The sequence below is a fragment of the Mus pahari genome, chromosome 14, assembly GCF_900095145.1.
Source record: "Mus pahari chromosome 14, PAHARI_EIJ_v1.1, whole genome shotgun sequence".
NCBI lineage: Eukaryota > Metazoa > Chordata > Mammalia > Rodentia > Muridae > Mus > Mus pahari.
The window spans coordinates 70,611,524-70,628,662 of record NC_034603.1 but is presented as its reverse complement, the minus strand read 5'-3'; the positions used below and the strand labels follow the sequence as shown (position 1 = coordinate 70,628,662).

Sequence of the window (17,139 nt, the reverse complement as noted above, 5' to 3'; positions counted from 1 at the left end):
GGATTAAAGGTGTGCGCCACCACTGCCTAGCCATTTAGCATTTTCTTTTTTTTTTAAGAGATTTATTTATTTATTATATGTAAGTACACTGTAGCTGTCTTCAGACACTCCAGAACACGGCATCCGATCTCATTACAGATGGTTGTGAGTCACCATGTGGTTGCTGGGATAAGAACTCGGGACCTTTGGAAGAGCAGTCAGTGCTCTTAACCGCTGAGCCATCTCTCCAGTCCCCCATTTAGCATTTTCTAATACTACATACATTGCTCATTTATTAGCTATTTCCCGTCTTTTCATTATAGGCATGTGTGTGTGTGTATATGTGTATGCATATGGATGCATTATGTGCATGTGTGTGGAAGCCAAAAATCAATCTTGGGTGTTGTTCTTCACCCAAGCAAATCCATCTTTGTTGCTGTTGTTTTTAATGCTTACTTGGTATATGTTTGTCCCTGCAGGAATAGATGTGTAAAATGTGCATGTGAAGCTGGCTGAGAGTGGTTGGGGGGGGGGTGTCACCACAACATGAGGAACTGTACTAACGGGTCACAGTATTAGGAAGGCTGGAACCACTGCACTAGACCACGCCCCTGACTAACTATATCTGACATTCTGAATTTCCTCATCCCAGTATCCTGTGTATTTCCCAAACACCCACCCTGTGTCTCCAGATGCCCTATCAGAAAAGGCTACAATTTCTGGCAACCATACTCCAAGCAGTCCTAGAAAGACTGGGGCCGGGGGTGGGGGTGGGGAGGATCCAGTACCTCCTTGAAGTTGTCAAAGGCCGCAAGGATGATGTCGTGTCCTCCCCGCACTAGACACACGGCCGCCAGCAACTCCAGTACCAGAGCCTTGGTTCTGAGGAGAGAAGGGGAAGGACAGAGGAGCTGGGGTGGGGTGAGCCTGGGCAGTAGGCCTGACGATGGGGGACAGAGTTCTTTGCAAGGATGGAAGCAGAAAACCAGTTAGGAACATAGGCCTTACCTGGGGTTCTTGTTGTTAAGGCTTAGAGCGATCTCATTGACACAGGCTGGGTGGTTCATAACAAGGCTGAAGCCGGACTGGGGAGAGAGGAGAGGTGAGCACCTCTAGGCGGGTCCCCAAAACTGCCAGCACCTCCCGCATAGTCTGTGCCATGCTGTTCTGACCTCTAGTGCTCCAAGGACACTCCTTGGACACTCCTCACATCCAACCATTCATGACCTCTTCTTAAGGAGCCAAGGCCCAACCCTGTCCCCTTTCCAAGGTCATTTGTCTTGTCAAAAAGCCAGTGCCAAGCACCCCTGGACGTAGCAAGGCTGTGAGGGCATGTCCAACCTTTTGACATATAGGGCATATACAAAGTTGTAATCTAAGATGCCGACAGCCATGAAGTAGGGTTACTTTTCAAAACAAACAAACAAAAAAAGAATCACACAAAATCCCATAACGTTTTAAGAAAGTTTACAAAGGTGAGGAAGCACAGAAGTGGAGCAGTACCAGCTGGCCCCCCCAGAGCCATAGCCAAGCCTGTTCTCCCATGGACTCCACTACCCAACCCTCCTTGGTCCCATCTGAGCCCCTTGCTTCCCCCTGACCATACCCAAGGTCATTTCAGCAGACCTAACATGAACGTAATAAAGCCCAGGGCTTTCCCTCAAAACTTCCCAGCCTCCAGACCCCCCACCAAAGCCCAGACTCCAGGCTCATAGGGTTCCAGGCAAGAGGTGACACATGGTCTAAGGACATCAGCAGCTAACACAGGTCCCAGGAGGACAAGCCATCTCCTGAGGCCCCAATCCCATGCCGCCAGCTGACCTGGTAGTTCATGATGGCTCTCAGACACATGATGCACACGTGGACATCATCCTTCTGGCTGACGATCCGGGAATTCCTCAGCGTCTTCCTGCTGTGGGCAGGGGTCAGCCTGGTGGACGAGGAAGAGGCAGCAGAGTCAGACACCCTCCCCACAATCCCCAGCTTCCTGCTCCTCATACCAGTAAGATGCCTTTTGGGGTGAGGGGGATAGGTCTGGAACTCTAAGCTGCTGTCTCCCATCTACCTGACTCAGCTGGCCAGCTGAAGGCCGCCTTCCCCAGGGGTGGGTATGCTGGGGGAGAGGGTGAGGGTGGGCCAAGGAAGCAAAGGCCCTTAAAAATACTTGGTTTTTTAAAAGGGCTGCTGTGAGTCAGGCACAATGGCACATGCCTGTAGTTCCGGTATTTGGGAAGTAAGGGCGGAGGACTGGAGCTCAAAACCAGCCCGGGCTACATAGTAGGGAGTTTGAGACCTAGGTTACATGAGAGCCTGTCTCAAAAAGGAAAGGAGGGAGGGAGACAGAAAGCAGAGAGGGAGAGGAGGGAGGAAATAGCTAGACAAGAGTAATGTCGCCACAAGGTGGCGCTCACAATCACTCGGCCTCATCTTCCATCTTGAGAGGCACACTCAACTCAAAGTGCCTAGATTCAAGAACCTTCCTGCTTACTACTTTAGTAAAGTGAATGGCAATATGAATTAGCTCCATATTGGGGGAGTCAGGGGGGAATGAGGCAGAGTCTCACGTAGCCCAGGCTGGCCTCCTTTACAGCTATATGTCACCATACCCAGCAGTAGTAGATACCATTTTTGTATGTGCATGTATGTGTGTCTCATGTGTGTGCAGGGGCGTGGGTGTGTATGGGTGTCTGCATATGTACATGTAGACCAGACAAGCTTGAGCGCCATCCTTCAGAAATTTTAGCTTGTTTGTTGTCGTTTGTGTGTGTGGTGTGTGTGCACCCACATGTGCATGTGCGTGTGCGTGTGCGTGCGTGCGTGCGTGCGTGCGTGTGTGTGTGTGTGTGTGTGTGTGTGTGTGTGAAGGCCAGAGATTCATTTCATGTACCTTCCTTATTAGTCTTTACTTGTTTTCGAGACAGGGTCTCTTATTAAACCCAGAACTCGCTCTCCCCACTTGACTGGCAAGTCAACAAGCCCCAGCTGTCCTCCTGTCTCCCCAGTACTGAGGACCCAGGTGCATGCAGCTCTGCCCAATTTTTCCATGGGCGCTAGAGACCCAAACTCGGGCCCGCACGCTGATGTGGAAGCACTTTCCCCACCAAGCAGTCTCCTCGGCCCCCAATCTGTTCTTTTGAAACAAGATCTCTCACTGGGACCTGGGACCCACCAGTGAGGGTAGGTTGCCAGGAATCTCTCTGCCTCTCCAGTGCTGGGATTATAAACACACACTACTGTAACTGGCTTTTTACTTGGGTACCGGGGACTGAACTCGGGTGACAGGGTTTCTCTGTGTAGCCCTGGCTGTCCTGGATCTCACTTTGTAGACCAGGCTGGCCTTGAACTCAGAAATCCACCTGCCTCTGCCTCCCAAGTGCTGGGACTAAAGGCGTGCGCCACCACCGCCCGGCTGGCAAGTGTCTTCTAACCGGGCCATTTCCTCAGCTTCGGGAACACCTTCATCACAGGCTAGTTTGGATCCCGTGAAAGCTCCAGCCTGACGCCTAGTATAGCTGGGTATTCTCTTTATTTTCTTGACCCCCCTCCCCCCAAAATCGAGGTTTTCATTTTTTGGAGAGCTGCTAACCATATCTTCCCACGCCATCCTCTGGAGAATTCTGTAACTTTTCCTGCCACACTGGCCAGCCGCACCTCTCCCACTGGGCCCTCGTGGCTGCTTTGCCACATCAGCCTTTCCTAGGTTGCTCAAATATGTCTCAGTCTTTGTTCATGCTGCCCCTCTCTGTCCCCTTCGCTTGCCTATCACAAACCTGTCACTTGTCAGACATAGTTCCAGTGTCACCTCCTCTGGGAAGTCTTCCTGGTAGCTCCCCTCCCCGCCAAGAAATGGGCACCTCCCTTCTCAGAGATCCAGGTCCCATCTCTGTGAGGATCTATCACACTAAATTGGCTTCCCACTAGACTGAGGCCCCCAAAAGCAGAATTTAATCTGTCTTGTGGGCACTTTCCACTAATGTGTGCTATTTAGTAAGTGTCTGGAAAACTGTTTGCTATGTAAATGAATGAAGAAGGGGAGAAGCATATTGCAAGGTCTTGGAGCTTAATATACAGTTGTTCCAGGCGAGGGGGTGTAGCTCAGTGGAAGAGTACTTGCATATAATGCCTGAAGCCCTGGACTCAAGTCTCAATACCACACACACACATATGTATGTAAATATGCATTTACGTGTATATTTACATGCATGTTTATATATATATATATATATATATATATATATATATATATATATATATATATGAATGACTGCGGGGATGGCCAGTTGGTAAGATCAGTTGGTAAGATCATTTGCTATGTAAGCATGAAGACCTGAGTTCAAATCCCTAGCCCCCAAGTAAAAGCCATATTTTTCTTGGTCAGCTATTGGCACACACACACACACCTGCCTATACACCATACTACACATATATACACACAAATAAGTAAACATATATTTGGTCCCTCAGACCCAACAGAGGAAGCTGATCCTTCAGGGCTTATCTCCTTCTCCCTCCCTGCATCCCAAGAAGATGGCAAGATGTCCTACATCAGGATGAGGAGACCGGCCCACAGCAGCTGAACTCAGGGGTGTCAGCTGACTGCTCTTCAAACCCACCACCCACAGTGTGGATCCAGCATGCACCTGCCCCCAGCATGCACCTGCCCCCAGCATGCACCTACCCCCAGCATGCACCTGCCCCCAGGTGCCTATGTACGTACCGGGGAGAAGGGGGGCACCTGGAGGCCGCACAGGGAGAAACAGGGGTTAGAGAGGTACAAAAGGGATCCTACCAACCCCCAAACCCCCACCTTATTCCAGTCCCCCTCAGATTCTAGCCTCTGCTGTCTCCAGCTGAAAACTCAACACATCTGATTCCCCCATACTGAACTACACCTCCCGCTGACCCTCAGGGCCCTGTTTACATGTGGCAATGGGGGGTCTCTGTCCTCCATTCCCCTATCGCCCCATCTAGGGGCCCCGCATACTTGATGGTCAGGCGACTTTTGGGTACGGATGAGGGTGGTGCCTTGCTGAGGTCTTCCACGGACAGTTCCAGGGGCTTGCTCTTCTCTGCGCCAGAGGCCACACTGTCTGCGCTTTCCATGTCATATCTGGAGATGCGGACGCAAGGGCTTTGGAGACTCCCCCCACAAGGGACACTTAAAGAGGGGACAGAGGGACATGCAACACAAGACAGATCTGCAGGAGAGTTTGCCATCCCTGTAGGAGTTTGCCCTCATTCATGGCTCTCGGTTCTGTTTCTTGTTTCTTGAGACAGGCTCTCGTTATGTAGATCAGGCTGGCCAGAACTCACAGAGCCGTCTCTGCCTCCCAAATTCTGAGATTAGAGATCTGTACCACACCCAGATCACCCAGGGCTCTGTGGCGAGCAGTGAAGGAGCAGGAAGGTCCCTTCTGAGCAAGGGGGGTGGGGTGGGGTGGGGGATCAGTCCCTGTTCAAAGAGCTACCCGAGGCCCAGGAGTGTGGGATCAGGACACTGAGAGGAAGCACGAGGGCTGGGACAAGGAGCTTACGCAACAGAGCACTGGGCAAAGGCCAGGTACTCAAGCAGCACATCCAGACCCCGGTTCTCTTCATTGAGGAACTCCTGCACCCACCTGCAGAGCACAAGGTTCTCTGAGTTACATCATCCAGAATGGACTCTGCCCTAGCGAGCTATGAGCAGGCAAATCAAGAGTTCTTGACTGTCCTTGCCCCAGAATACAACACCGTCCCCCAACCTCAAGAGAGCCAGGGATACCAGGGGATATGGAGGGTCCACGAAGGACCCACAGCCCAGCTGTGTAACAGGAGAGGAAGGAAATGGTCCACAGGGCCAGCCTGAGATGGAGAGGCTGGCAAGCCACCAAGGGCTGCCCGAGTCAGAATTTTCCTAAGCTTACCCAATGTGGTTTGTCCTCAGGGAAGTCTCCAGTTCCCGCAGCACCTGTGTAGACTCCTGAACTCGCCTCTTAAACTAGGGGCCAAAAAAACAAGGAGTCTGTGGGTGGAGCCCAGACTCCCACAGTCCTGAGGCATAGGCCAGAAGTACCCACCCGCAACACACATTCGAGGCCTTTCACGTTTAGCCTCCCCCGCCACCTACACCCACCTGTGCAACAGAATGAACACTCGTGGACAACATGCCTTCCCCCCAGCACAGACGGTATATTCGCACATGTTTGAAGATACAGGGTGCCCAGACATACCTCTATACAGAGATCCAGTACACACACACACATGCACATCTCTACACGGACATACTGGGCATGCACACATGCATCAAACATAAGCATGTACATCCACACAGGAGATATGTACCCCCAGGTTGAGGGAGAACAGGATGGAGATATACACCCCCAGGTTGAGGGAGAATAGGAAGGAAATATACACCCCCAGGTTGAGGGCAAATAGGAAGGAGATATGTACCCCCAGGTTGAGGGAGAATAGGAAGGAGATATGTACCCCCAGGTTGAGGGAGAATAGGAAGGAGATATGTACCCCNAATAGGAAGGAGATATGTACCCCCAGGTTGAGGGAGAATAGGAAGGAGATATGTACCCCCAGGTTGAGGGAGAATAGGAAGGAGATATGTACCCCAGGTTGAGGGAGAATAGGAAGGAGATATGTACCCCAGGTTGAGGGAGAATAGGAAGGAGATATGTACCCCCAAGTTGGACATCCAATCAGATGCTACCTTTCGGCTGACCCCACCGGTATCCAGGTAGCTCTTCAGCTTCTGGATGTAGGCTGCAGGGGGATTCTTGACTTGAAACCGCTCCTGTGGAGATGAGTGGAGTGTACAGAGAACCCATCACAGCTGCCCAAAGACCACTGGGTAGCTTTCTCCCCAACCCCCCTTCTCAGCTCTGACTTGAGGTTTCAGGCGGTCTTAAACTGCTTCTGAAATACCAAAGGCACAAACTTTGGCCACGTGGAAGACTTTAGCCCCTGTACCTGATGTGTGCCTTTTCTGCGGCCAGGGGAACAGAGGCCAGTCCAGCCACAGGCCCTGCCTTAGTCATTCATGCAGGCCTGTTTTTCTCTTCCTGGACTAGAGTGGAAAAGTCAAGCAGGGGCCAGCTCCCTGGCAGGTACCTGCATGTGTTCTTCTCCTACATTACACTGCCCCAGGTCCTGTCACAGAAGCACAGACCACAGCAGAGGTACACCCCACCACAAGACCCCTACTCTTCCCAGCCCAAAACCCTCTGATATGCTCAGACGCCCTCTTCTGCCTTCTCCTCTCCAGTCTTTAGGCCCCTCTGAGAATCCAGGCAAAACCCTTCAACAGAGACACTGAGTACGGCTCCGGAGCCTTTAAAGTGCTCCCAACCAACTCTGCCAAGGGCCAGCATTACCAAGATGGATGCCCGGCTGGTATGTGCCAGTCCATCAGTGGAAGAGTTTGCTGGTTCTGGGGGAGGCAGGCCAAGGGGCCCCTCTAACTCCCTACCTCCCAGCCCCCAGAACTCGGCTTGAAAGCAGTTCCTACCTCTTCCTCTTCACCATCCTGCCTGCAGAAGCCAGTCTCCACCCTACTCCACCTCTGCCCTAGGAGGGAGCAGCCTGGGCCCCCAGGGAGGGGAGACCCACACCCATAATCGCCGGACTCTGAATAATGGTAATGTCTCTGAAGGCTGAGGCCGAAGAGACGTGAGTTTGAAGCCAGCCTGAGCTGCATAGCAAGACTCAGTTTCAAAAACAGAAGCAGAAACCCAAGCGTTCTGGATGTAGCTCTGTGGTAGATGCTTGCTTAGCATGCATGAGTCCCTGGGTTCAGTCCCCAGCAATGCAGCCATGGCCACTGTCCAGGACACGCCCTGCTGATGACCCCCTACGGTTTCTGATCAGGCCTTTCAAGGGAATATAGAGTCCCGCATGGGCCCCCAGTCACCTTGGTAGACAGTAGCCCCTGGGCAGCAGGCAGGCCCCTCTCCTGCCAGTTCCTGCATCCTCAGAATGGGGTTCTCCAAGAGCAGAAGCAAGGGCAGTTGATCCTTGCAGGCACCCACCTGGTCACAGATGAGCTCCCATTTCTTCTCATTGTCATATTGGCTCAGCAGCTGGACCTTGTCTGGAGGCAAATTCATACAGTTCTGGGGAGATGGGAGACAAAAGAGCACTGAGCCCGAGGCTCCAACACAACCCAAAAGTAAAGAATGACCATCTTCGGGGGATCTGCACTGCTCCCTCAAAGATATGTTGTCCTCACCCTGGCAGTGAGGACTACAGTGTTGTCCAGGGAGAAAATTGAAGCCTGGAGAGGTAGGGCCACCTTCTCCAAGGTCCCAGGATCCCAGGGCCCCAGAGTTGGAGAAGAACCTGGGGTCTGAATCCACGTGTGACTGGGCCCTGCCACCATACACATCTCCTCCTGGCACATCTGGCATGAGGCAAATATGTGCAGTCCCCAGGGATCTCCAAAGCCTCTAGGCTCCACTGGAGCTAAGGAGACATGGTCCCTACCCCCATCCAAGTGAGAAGCCAGCAGGGAAGTCATCTCCAGACAGGCCCCGTTAGGACCTGCTGCCAGGGTCTTATTCCCACCGAGCATCTTGTATGCACAGACTAGGCCCAGGTCACCAGGAGGCTGAGGGGACTTAGAGCCGTGTGTCATCCAGCAGAGAGTCCCAGACAGGTATGTCACCGCTGCAGAGGTGGGGAGATTTGAGCAATGGAAGTCATCCCATCACAGTCTAGGCACGACACTGGGCCTGTGGTACTGGTGTGGCCCAGGCTGGGACAATCCCACACACACCTAAGATAAATCAGCAGTATCCCCCGTAAGGCCTTTTCCCCCTAGCCACATGTTCTTGTCACAAGCCAGATGTACAGCTCAGCCAGGGTTGTGGATTCAAGCGGGTGTCACCGGAAGCAGGGGTCCCGGTGTCCCCAGGACCTAGCAAGTCCGCCTAACAGACCTAGAGAACACGGCCAGTCCGCCCCAATCCAGGAATCCTCTAGTCTAACGAGGACCTAACTATATGTCAGTCCCCCAGTGCCAGTTCTTGCCTTCATAGGGTTCAGTTTAGCCTGGGTTTGCACCATGGGTATGAGAGTCCCCAAGGAGCCCAGCCCAAGGCCTGGGAATTGTCTGACACCCACTCTGGTAAGTTCAGGCTATACACTCTCTGATCCTGGCTCTGAGAAGAGGCCATGGCTGGAATGGAGAGGGAGCCACACCCACTCAAGACTCCTCAGCCAGCTTCCTCTCTTGGGTGGCAGGGTTAGGTCTGGGGCTCTGTCCAGACCTCGCCCCAAAAATCACTGCCCTGACTCATCCTCGGAGAACAGGAAGCTGGGTATCACCAGCCCCCATTGCCTAAGCTTTCCGGCTGGGGCCCTCCTTGTGAGGTGAAACTGCCCACCCACCACACTGCAAGGCCAGCCGGGGGCCGAGGTACGTCATCCCTGACCCCGTTTCGTAAGTAAGCCTGAACTGAAGAAACTACACCAGGCTTGCTCCTGCCGCATGACAGAGTCTTTCCAAACAGGGTTTGAAGAAGACTGTGGAGTAGGATCCACTCTGCTTGGGGGGTGGGGGGCTAGGAACCTATTTTTTTCTCTCTGTCTGGGAGTGGGGTGGGGAGGGGGGCTGAGGTGCAGCAAGGCCGGGGGGGGGGGGAGAGGAAGTAGGAAGCCAGGCCTAGCAGGACCCTGGGGCTGGGGCCCGACACGGAAGAGGGAGATAGGCATATGAGCCCTAGAGAGGACAGCATCTGTCATGAAATGGCTGAGCCCCCAGTAACCTAGGAAACCTTCGTGGCTCTAGAATGGCCTGGGAGTACCTCTGATTTCAATAACGTCCCCAACGCTCATATTGAACAAGCAGCCTCACCTACATGCATTTCATGTCAGGCACTGACCTCCTCTTGTCCTGACCACCATCACTGATACTGTTACTCTGCCGATCTCACGGGCACTAATTAACTCAATGACCTGCCCAAGGTGACCTTATGAAGACAATAAGAGGAGGGGGAGGTGACTGGTTTTTAGCCACAGATACCCCCCTCCCCCGTTCATAACCCTCAGGGCCACTCCAGAGTTAGTGCTAGGGACAGACAACCTCTGCATGGGACTGCCTGATGGACCTGTCTCAACCATGGCAGAAGGCAGGGTGTCCCTTGTCCCTTAAGCTACCTGGGACTTCTCAGGCCCCAGGCCCACGTGCCAGCCTGCTAGACAAGCTAAATTTAGGCTCAGAAATCAGAAATAGCTCTGACAGCACTCAACACTCATTAGCAGCTGCTCCCCGGCTGTGGCTGTGCCCACCAAGGAGCTGGGGCTCCAAGGAGCAGGAGATAGGCTAGCAAATGCCACTCATTCTGGGTGAGGTAGGGCCACCCTCAAGGCAGGAGCCAAAGCCCTCACCAGGCATTCAGCAAAGAGGTAGTCCAGTGAGCAGGGATTAGGTTAAGCAAAAGGATGACTGGCACTGTTCAAATGGGACCAGGAAGGAATAGGCAGTCTGCATGTATGCCTGGTACATCTGCCTGCTGATTGGATGGAGGAGGGATGGCAGCTGGGATGCAGAAAGACTGGTGCTAAGTTCAAAAGACCCAGGCTCTGGACCTACCTAGTCTGACAGCTTCTTGGCCTGTCAGCCTCAGCTTCCTCCTCCATAAAATGGGCACAAGCCAGCCTGCCCTCCCACTCCCAGAGTGCCCGGGAATATTCAGAAGTGATGTTTTGATATAATATTCTCTGGTGTCTAATCCCAGTACTTGGGAAGCAGAGGCAGGAGGATTTCTGAGTTCAAGGCCAGCCTGGTCTACAAAGTGAGTTCCAGGACAGCCAGGGCTATACAGAGAAACCCTGTCTCGAAAACCAAAACAAACAAACAAACAATCTCTGGTGCCCTATCACTAGGAAGAAGCATCTTATAAATGTGGGGCACAGGAAACTGGAAGGGTCCACAAAATACCTCAAGGCCTTGAGGATGTTTGGCCAAACCTGTGCCCTCCCTTTGCTCACTGTCCCATTGCTTCAGGCCAAGTGAGGAAGCAGATTAATTTACTTAGATGGGGTGAGGCCACGCAAAGGAGGTGACACTGGACATAAGGCACAGGCCTATTATAATCCCAACACTGTGAAGGCTCCAGGCTTAAGTGAGGCCAGACTGGACCCACAATAACACAATGTATACAAATAAATAAGGAAGCGCAGGCAGGTTAATCCCAGCACTTGGGAGGCAGAGGCAGGCAGGTCTCTAAGTTCAAGTCCAGCCTGGTCTACAAAGTATGTCCCAGGACAGCCAAGGCTACACAGAGAAACCCTGTCTGGAAACCCTCAAAAATAAATGAATAAATCGAATTGATTCCATTCATATTCCTATTCGACTGTGTGGAGACAACCTTTTCTCCCTGCCCCAACCTCCGGAGACATCAGAGACAGTCCCCAGCTGTAGTTCACCGAGCAGACTCACGCTATGAGCCTGCCACTCCTGGCACTGTGGGCCTTGTTGATTTCTGAGACACTGTCCCAGGAGACCCAGGGCTCTGGCCACATCTGGACATGACCACACCCTACAGTTTTGCTTTCGGCTTTGACAGAATCTGGGCCCCATCCCACTACTCCACCCTTTCCCCCCACAGCCCTGCCCCTGAGGTCCAGGAAGCTCCTGAATGTGGACCCCAAGTCCAATGTCAGGTGACCCCAGAGCTCAGCATGGCAGGTCCTGAATCCCAAGGCTCCTCTGTCCTCCCCCCACCTCTGTGAGGTATCGACCTTGGCATTCAAGCCGCCGTCTCTGCACAGATGCAGAAACAATTAGTTGCACGCATCACTTAAAATCCCGGATACAGCCTTACAGGAGCCCTAACAAGTAGTTCCAGGCTTAGAGGAAGCTATGCTGTAACCCAGCCTGCATCGGGGACTGAGGACCCCAAAAGCTACCCGTTTCCCTCATCTAAGCTCCAGGTTCTCCAGAGGAGGACAAAGGCCACGCACATAACCCAGCAGGACAACAACAACAACCATCCCCCAACACGTCTCTGGTCTCACGTCCCTCTAAGTATTGTAACCTATTAACTCACTTAAACATCCACAGCAAACACACCAGTTACTATTATAACCCCGAGTCCCAGATGGGAAACTGAGGCAAAGAGCTAGTAAGTCACTTGTCCAAGGAGACCTAGCTGACAAAATGGTTTAAAAACACAGGCTTGGGGGGGGGGGGCTTGGTTTTTGGTTTTTCGAGACAGAAGGTTTCTCTGTATAGCCCTGGCTGTCCTGAAACTTACTTTGTAAACCAGGCTGGCCTCAAACTCAGGAACCGGCCTGCCTCTGCCTCCCAAGTGCCAGGATTAAGGCATTCATCACCACTGCCTGGCTAGGGTTTAGGGTTTTTTTGTTTGTTTGTTTTTTTCCTCTCCTCGAAATAAGGGCACTGGGGTCCTGGCTGCAGACAACCATGGCCCCAATCCTCCCTCAGAGGAACCAGGAACAACCAGAGCAGCTTCCTGCCACCCCGTACCCTACACTTCCTGTTGTTACCCACACTGAGTTCTTACTCACTGGGGGGAACCCCCCCAACACACTATGCGTGTAGGGAAGTAGAGACCTCCCACCCCCTCCTTGTGTGCACACCGCTGGCTGCTGCTACCACCGTTAGCACCAGGCTACTCCACCCTGCAGGGGAGCTGGGCCCTCCCTCTCGCGGTTTCCGGCCTCAGGCAGTTTTCAGTCTGGGCCTCATGGCTTCTAACCTGTGTAATGGCAAGGAGGCCGCCTGGCCTGTGCTAGCTGGGACCTGGAGGTGACTCAGTCAGTGCCTGGCAACCTGGGATGTTCTTGTGGGAGAGGGGCACAGGGCCTCGGGGAGGCACCGGACAGGTCCCCTCGCTCACTGTAGGGAGTGGTTACAGGCACTTGCTCCTTGATAGGCTCAAGACTGAGCCCTCTACCTCCGAAATCCTAGGAGGCCGCCATATACCTATTATCCTCCTTTTAGGCGTGAGAAACACTGGAACTTGCTGTGAACTTGCCCAAGGTCGCACACACGAATTAAGCAACAAGGATGAAAGTCATCTGCCAGGCTGCCGCGGTCCCCAACTCCACCCCCTTCAAAGACAGGGAGAACCAAGCCACCTTCCAGAATCTTGAATTCTCAAGAAAAAGAAAAAGAAAAAATGCAGAGGTGACCCAAGGGCAAACACCTGCCCCTGCTCCTCTCCTCCAGCCCTTTGCCAACTGACCCCGGGTGCCACTGTGAATCATGCCCACTGCCCTGCATTTCGGGCCAGCATGTGCTAGCTGTGCCTGCTGGGAATGCCAGCCATGGCCTCTGCCCAACCCAACAGCTAACCAACCACAAGGCCACACCCCAGTGAGATCCACTGTAGGGACAGTCCACCATGAGGACTGAGTAACACCCTAAGCACTGAGGAGTCGTCACCTTTGTCACTGCCCAGCAAAGCGGAGGCGTCCAACCAGTTCTTCATAACCAGTCCCAGAAGTGGAAGATAGAACTCCAAAGACCTATATTCTGCTTGGAGCTGTCTGGACTGCCCCAAACTCCCTGATAAAGTGCCCACGTCCTGGGTATGAGTAAGAGCCCCCAATGAGCTGGACCCTCGCCCAGCCCTGCCTGCATACAGTACTACTCAGCTTCACACAGGCACCCCCTCAGACACTCTCCCTTATTAGCCCAGGTCCACAGGCATCAGGTCACCAGCCTGGTACATTGCACTCCTAGCTGGCCTGGCCTGGGTGGCCATCTCAAACCTTTGCTCTGCATGCCTCTCAGAGAAGACAGAGAAGTGTTGGAAGACACCCAGCCTTGGGCATGGGCGTAGGAGAGGCGAGAGCTCGGAGCCTGGCTGGCTGGTGTGTTTCCACCACCACAGCAGGCCCGTGTAGTAGGGCAGCCATCGCTCCTCCGCGGTTGCTAAGGCAGCAGTCGAAACCCTGGCTCGACCTGCTCTTTCTCGCCACCCCCATTTTAAGCAGGGTACCCCCTTTCTCATAGCCTTCTTGGAAAGGTAGTGCCCTACCATCCACCCTTGGTAGGAAAATGTCTCTTTGCTCCCCTTGCCTGGCTGGCAGAAGCACCCCAAATCATAAGGAGAGCGCCCTAGCTAAGAGATGAGGAAGTTTGGGGAGCTGGGAATCCTACTCCCTACCAAAGATGAAGAGGCTAAGCTTGAAATGACAGGTTCCCAGGGCCATGTGACTGGGGAGCTGTGTTCCCCTATTAACACTGGGGAATCCATAGGGTGGGGCCCCCATGACAACTTCAAGTTCATTTCATGCTAGACAGTCCCTAAAGATTGCGCATGACCCCAAGGGTAGGGGTCAGATGGAGCCACACCCACTGGTAGACTCCTGATTTCGCCAATCTTTAGCCCTGGGTGGCCTCAGGCAGCCATCAGGGCCGTTAATCCAGGTGGGGCTCATGACCCTAATGGTGAGGGAACAAGAAAAGCCAGTTCTCAACTGTGTGACCTGAAGATGAGTTTACCCACCCACAGAGGATAAGGGACAGCTTTGAATTCCAGGGGACCTGAAAGGGATGGGTAACCTGCGTGGGTGCTGCTGCCAGAGACTTCCACCGAGCCACCAGGACACTCTGGAAGGCTCTCCTGACCTTCCCTCCAAACCCTCAGGGGTTTCCAGCAGCCTTTCCTATCCGACCATCACAGCCGCAAATCCACCCAGGGCAATCAAGTCTTGCACTTGACTTTTGGAATTTCCACTGGTCTGAATTATTCACAAGGCTCCTTCCCATTAGTGTACCTGACCTAACAGATTGGCCAAGAACTATCCCTTATCCATAGACACACCCATGAAGGGAAAGATGGACCCATGGCCCTTCTGACAGGCTGAACTTGCCATCACCCAGGCTCCTTATATGACTCCCTCCCCCTCTCGCTCAGCTCTGCTGAGCCTGGCCACCGCCTGGATCTGAGGAAGAGGGAGTTAGGGGCAGGTGGAGAGACAGGGAAGTCCAAAGCTAGCCTAGTGTGAAATGCCCCTCAGAGTCCCTATTCGTCCCCAAGTTGAGCACTTGTGCCTTCACAAGGAGAGACCCCACCCCATCTCAGAGGTCCCCCCAAGCTCCTCCTCTCCTTCTGGAGCCAAGATTCTCAGGAACTCTTGCCCCTTTGGGACCACTCAGAGGATCTAGCAAGCCAGGCCAATTGCTGGCCAGAGAGAGGAAATGCTATCCAGGAGGTGTGGGGGACAGAGGGCCAGCACTTCTTTGCTTCCAGAGTGAGCCTCCTCTGGACTCCCATCCCTAGACCTTCAACATCAGCCTACTGAGACTGGGAAAGGTGTCTAGGAAACAGCCCAGCCTTCCCCACTGTCACCCGGTGTCCAGCCAGGGATGCCTAACAGTGCATAGGCCACTGGGCAACCACCTACAGAAGACAGCAGGAAAGAGTGCTGGGGTGCAGAGGGGGAAGTGAAAAGACTGGCCTTTCCCCTTCCCTACTTCTTCCTCCCACCCTTCTTCAGGACCTGTGCCTGCACAGCCCACCCTATCAGAAACACTTGGACCGACCGCTTGCTCGCTTGCTCCGTGCTCCATGCTCAGCATGGAGTTGATGGCTCCCTCCCCAGAGGCCTAGACTTCAGCTGCTACTCCATCCTAACCCACCCTTGCCTGCCCCAGTTTCCCAAGCAAGTGACAGCCAAGAGGGAAGGGAGCCTTCCAGATTTTTGTTCCACTCCAAGCCAGAATGACCAGCCCATCCTGACCCCACCCTCCCTAAGCTTACTCCTTTCGGTGATTAGGGGTGGTCCATGATGAGGGACTGACTGCAAGCACCCATTCTGGGACATGGTGAGGGTGATAAATACGAGCGGAGGGTCTAAGAGTCCAACTCCTCTCCAGAAACCAGAACCACCCAGGACTGAAGGCTCCACTAGGTCTACGGCTTCCAGAAGGTTAAATTATAACCCCTTTCCTCTTTGACCCTGAGACGCAGAAGGGCAAAGCGCTCCAGACTCGCACCCAGCTGCTGGGCCTGAGTGCAGTGGAAAAGTGGGCGCCAGCCCCCTCCCACCCGGGGCCCGTTTTGAACTCAACCTCATGAGACATTTTTGACACCTTTAGACCTAGGAACATAGGAGGGGGTCGGGGGGGCTCTCTTAAGAAAGCTTCCTGGAGGGGGCTAAAGAAAGTTTCTTAAAGGGGGGGGTGCTAAGTCACTCTGAAAGATGACAGTGTTGCTCCCACCCCCTCTGGAGGGACAGCAGGTGGACCGGGGATCTCCAAGCGGCACCTGAGTCCCAGGGACGCATGCGGAGCCCCTGTCATCCCTGGCTCCTGGTGCGCATCAGGTCACACTCACCAATACCCGCGTGAACCTCTCCTCCAGCTCCCCGGCCGCCGGCATCGGTTGCTTGGGGACAGCTGGTTGCTTCGGGGGCGATGCGGTGGGGCCCGCGGGCTGCTCGGCGCTGCCAGCCGCGTTGCCCATGGTGGTCCCCACCCAGCCGGCCAGGCGCCTCCAGCCTCGGAGATCCAGTTTTCCCTGGGGGTCGCGGACTAGGCTCCGGGAGCCGGGAAGCAAAGGGCAGCCCTGGGTGGCGAGGCTGGGCTAGGCGGCTCTCGGCTCAGCGGCGTGCAGGGGCCGGGGCGCGGCGTCCCATCGCGGCGGCCCCGTCCGAGGGAGCGGGCGGCGAACAAGGCTCGGGGAGGAAGTCGGGTTGCAGGCAGCCGGGGCCAGAGGGCTGGGCCGGGGGCAGGAAGCTGCGGCGCGGGCTCCCCCCTCGGCGATTTTCGAACTTCTGCTGCCGCTCCCGGTGCGCGCAAACCGCAGTTCTCCGCCGCGCACCCGGCCCCAGGGGGGCGGGCTGCAGGGAAGGGGCGGGCGCGGGCGACGGCCGGGGGTCCTCCGCAGCCATGGCGCGCCGGCTGGGGGCTACCGAGCAGTGCACCTGCGGCGGAGGGGCGGCCGCCGATGCACCTGCCCGAGCCGGAGCCGACCCAGACGAGGCCGAGAACACGGCGGCGCGCTCGCCCGGCGCCTCCGGGTCCTAGAACCGCAGCTCTCCACCTTAAGCCCGGCAGTAGGGGGGGTCTCTAGGCCCGAGCCTGGAGGAGGCAGACCCCCGGGCGGAAGATTGTCCAACCAATCCGCACGCGCCTTGGAGACCTAAGGCGGCGCGGAGGTGCGGTGGTGGGCGTAATTGCTGCTGGGGGTCCCC

The 17,139-nt window shown here is 54.5% G+C and overlaps 1 protein-coding gene across 10 annotated transcripts in view; it reads right to left on the bottom strand.

Moving 5' to 3' along the window:
• Window positions 1-16,816, bottom strand: part of Fmnl1 (formin like 1) — a 26,290-nt gene extending 9,474 nt beyond the window's left edge. For 4 of the 10 annotated variants that reach the window (XM_029546317.1, XM_029546314.1, XM_029546315.1 and 1 more), the window contains exons 1-10: window positions 16,281-16,816; window positions 7,995-8,078; window positions 6,647-6,760; window positions 5,883-5,956; window positions 5,514-5,597; window positions 4,964-5,089; window positions 4,697-4,714; window positions 1,801-1,909; window positions 988-1,064; window positions 768-861 (exon numbers count right to left, since the gene is read on the bottom strand). In XM_029546317.1, the coding sequence (XP_029402177.1) occupies window positions 768-861; window positions 988-1,064; window positions 1,801-1,909; window positions 4,697-4,714; window positions 4,964-5,089; window positions 5,514-5,597; window positions 5,883-5,956; window positions 6,647-6,760; window positions 7,995-8,078; window positions 16,281-16,409 (909 nt within the window). In that variant the 5' untranslated portion in view covers window positions 16,410-16,816. The other 6 variants (XM_021212282.2, XM_021212281.2, XM_021212283.2 and 3 more) reach the window with 3 other exon arrangements.
• Between the last annotated feature and the right edge of the window lie 323 nt (window positions 16,817-17,139).